General features: G+C 40.4%; 1 protein-coding gene across 5 annotated transcripts in view; it reads left to right on the top strand.

Moving 5' to 3' along the window:
- FUNDC1 (FUN14 domain containing 1) overlaps positions 1 to 3132 on the top strand; it is a 20820-nt gene that overhangs the window by 218 nt on the left and 17470 nt on the right. For all 5 annotated transcript variants that reach the window (XR_774599.1, XR_774600.1, XR_774598.1 and 2 more), the window contains exon 2: positions 1935 to 2091. Coding sequence is in view for 2 of the 5 variants with exons in the window: in XM_010571373.1 (XP_010569675.1) it covers positions 1935 to 2091 (157 nt within the window). In the remaining 3 variants the exon portion in view is untranslated. The remainder of the gene's footprint in view (positions 1 to 1934; positions 2092 to 3132) is intronic.

The following is a 3132-nucleotide window of genomic DNA, read 5'->3' as shown; positions in this document are numbered from 1 at the left end:
CCCGGTGCCGGCGCCCGGGGGCGGGGGAGGGATGTCCCGGCCTCTGCTCCTCCCCACACTCCCGGCCCCTTTGCCGGCTTCGCGGTGGCGTCCCGCCGTTCAACTGCCGAAACCCCTTCGAGGCGGGAGCGGTGTGGCGGGGACGGGGACGAAGCGGCGGGTCCTGAGGTGAAAGCCGCCTTAAAACCGAAGGGGCCGGCAAAGCCCGCGCAGGAGCGCCGGGACGGGCAGCTCCGGCGTCGGCGGGGCCTCGCCGGAGACCGCGGGACCCGACCGGCACATTCTCTATAACGTAGCAGATCTTCGAGCGCATCGCCATAGCCTTATGGCGTAAGGCCTCTTCGCACAGGCGCAGGTTTATGCGCGTGAAGAGTGTGCACGATATTACCCCACGCGGAAGGGAGTATTTATTTTTTTTTATCAGTAGAAAATGCTCCAGCGCTGTTGTTTTCCACGCAACGTGTTGTGCTTGTGTGAGTTTTGATTTGAGTAATGGTAATTTAGGGGCAGAATTAACATAACTAACAGTCTGTGGCAGTGTTTTTATGTTCTCCATTTAAAGGAGTTAAACAGTTTGCTCTTGATACCTCAGAGTTGGAAAGAAGGAACATTCAATAACAACTTTTTAGAACACTCAGGTGATAATAAAGGGAAATAATTTGTACACACGTGTATTTCTTGCATTCTCTGACTTTTTACCCATACTTGTATTAAGAGTTAAAAAAAGCTCCTGAAATTCTTAATAAAATGCTTATATCTACAGTCTTACTTGATAGTTCTAGGTAGTAACTTAATTTCTCTTCCTCTTTGGAATGTCCCAGCATCATTGCTGAACTTATATTTCACCTTAAATATATTTAACTGAAGCAGACTTTAATTCATGTATGTATGCCCATAGGACTATGATATGCTTTTAAAATATTCTTCTTTAAAAAATTTAAAATCATCTCTTCCCTCTGATGTTTGAGTACGCGTGGTATTTAGGATCTCTAATTTGAAATTGTAGGAGGCCTATGTTGAAAATGCTGCAGACAGTTGGAACTTAATTGAAGTTCCAGCTTCATATATTTCACCTGTTGTGGAAAAAGAACAGAAGTGTCTGTTACTGGCTTATTAGCATATGCTAAGGTCTAGCTTTCTGAGGAGGATGCTAGGCCAGAAATCCTCAATCTTTCAAAGTCTATCCAGAAGAGGTGTGTGTGCTTTCTCTTAAGTTAGATTTCACATTGCTTAAGATCATAAAAGCGATTGTAGTAGCTCAGATGAAAGCCCAGCATCTGTGTCTGAAAGCCATCAGCTGCAGGATGAGCTAAGAAAGGTTTAACAGGGTAAGCATGTACCGATACTTTCTCAGAAAGTTTTTAATCATTTTCAGCCCAGGACATCATTAGCCATGGTTGTTGTCTATGTGTCTGACAGCCCTTGGTGGGTTTTTGCATGCCCCCCCGCCTACTTAATTTGTTTTGTTGTTTATTTGGAGTCTGCATCACCTTTTGGTATCTACAGCATTATGCATCGAGTTGTTCCACGGGTTAAATGGGGCTTCTGGCAGGTAGGGGGTGAAGGAGAGGAGATGAAGACTTCCTTTGTGTTGAACAAGCTACCTGCTAGTTTCATCTGATACCTCTTAGTTCCTGTACTTGAACAGGTAGGAGATTCCTGTTCACCTTTTATGTGCCAGTCATGGATTTTTATAGATTATACCTTACCTATACTCTTCCCTTCCTTACCTTGAAGGTTATGTCATAAAATCTCAAAATCCTTTGTTCTGTGAGCTGCTGGACCATAGGTAGCCTGTATGCTGCAATTTAAACCATTAGATTAGCCATTTCATATCAAAAATGGTGCTGTTAATGTTTGGGGGTTTTACATAGATTGTTAATTTACTGTGTAACTGAGAAAACCTTTTTTTTTTTTTTTTTTTTTTTTTTAAGAACATGAAAGTGACGATGATTCCTATGAAGTGTTGGATTTAACAGAATATGCACGTCGTCACCATTGGTGGAATCGTGTGTTTGGCCGGAATTCTGGACCGATTGTAGAAAAATATTCTGTAGCTACCCAGATTGTGATGGGCGGCGTGACTGGCTGGTGAGGGAGCATCACTTTTCGTAACTGTCCTAGACCTTGTACTGTGTTAGAAGATCCCTTTGCAAGGCTATTTGAAGCAGATAAATTTATCTTCTGTAATGGGATTTCCTTTATCATTGAACAAGATTATTCATTTGTGAACAATTTGTTAACTCATTACTGTGACTCATTCTGAAGTGTTTTGTAGTATTGGTAAAACACCAGTTATCTAAGGGAACTCGTACCAGTTACTGTGAAAAGGATTTGAGGAAATGTCAGAGCTCAAAAAGTACAAGGAATAAATGGAAAATGACTGCATGTAACTTGAAAAGCTTATTTCCTTACTAGTATAGATTTAGCAATCTAGTTATGATATTATGGCTAAAACATATTTTATAGGTAGAAGAAATGAAGGGAAAAAAAATGTGTGGCAGAATATACTTTTAATTAAGAGCCCCATTTCATAGAGACTTTTCTCCCCTCTAAATTCAGCTGGAGCCATTTTGAAGAAATTAACAGTCTGCTCTCATGTTAACTGAAGAGAGATACCACAGCATAGTTATGCTAAAATAATTCATGGTGAAAGCTAGACAGTAAGATGAGAACTTAAACTGGAAAATGTGGCCACAGCCTTAGCAGCTATGTCAAGGTATTTGTTATTTGTCAAAGGTGTTTGAATGGTATTTGTTTATTCCAGTACTCTAAAAAAAAAAAAAAAGTTCAGTGAAAACCAACATTCTTGTAGCACAGTAACTTTTAAAACAGAATTATGCAAGATGTGGAAGGTGAAATAGACTAAAAATGAATTTGTCGTGTCCAGGCTCAGTACAGCTGTGAGGAGTGCAGGCTTAGCTTTCAGTCTGTTTTTTTATTTGCCTCTGTAGCCTTAAAATTATTTTTGAAAGTTAGATGTGTATACATAAACTCTGAAGCTTCTAGGGAATAGTTCATCTGGCATCCATAAAAACTGGCTTATTGAAAGATCTGGAAACTGTATATTTCAGTATCTGTAGATGTATATACTTCTGCATGTGTATTCATGTATATAAATAGGAATCCACA

Source organism: Haliaeetus leucocephalus, unplaced genomic scaffold (genome assembly GCF_000737465.1).
Source record: "Haliaeetus leucocephalus isolate CR32 unplaced genomic scaffold, Haliaeetus_leucocephalus-4.0 Scaffold317, whole genome shotgun sequence".
NCBI lineage: Eukaryota > Metazoa > Chordata > Aves > Accipitriformes > Accipitridae > Haliaeetus > Haliaeetus leucocephalus.
This window is presented reverse-complemented; position numbering and strand designations above follow the sequence as displayed.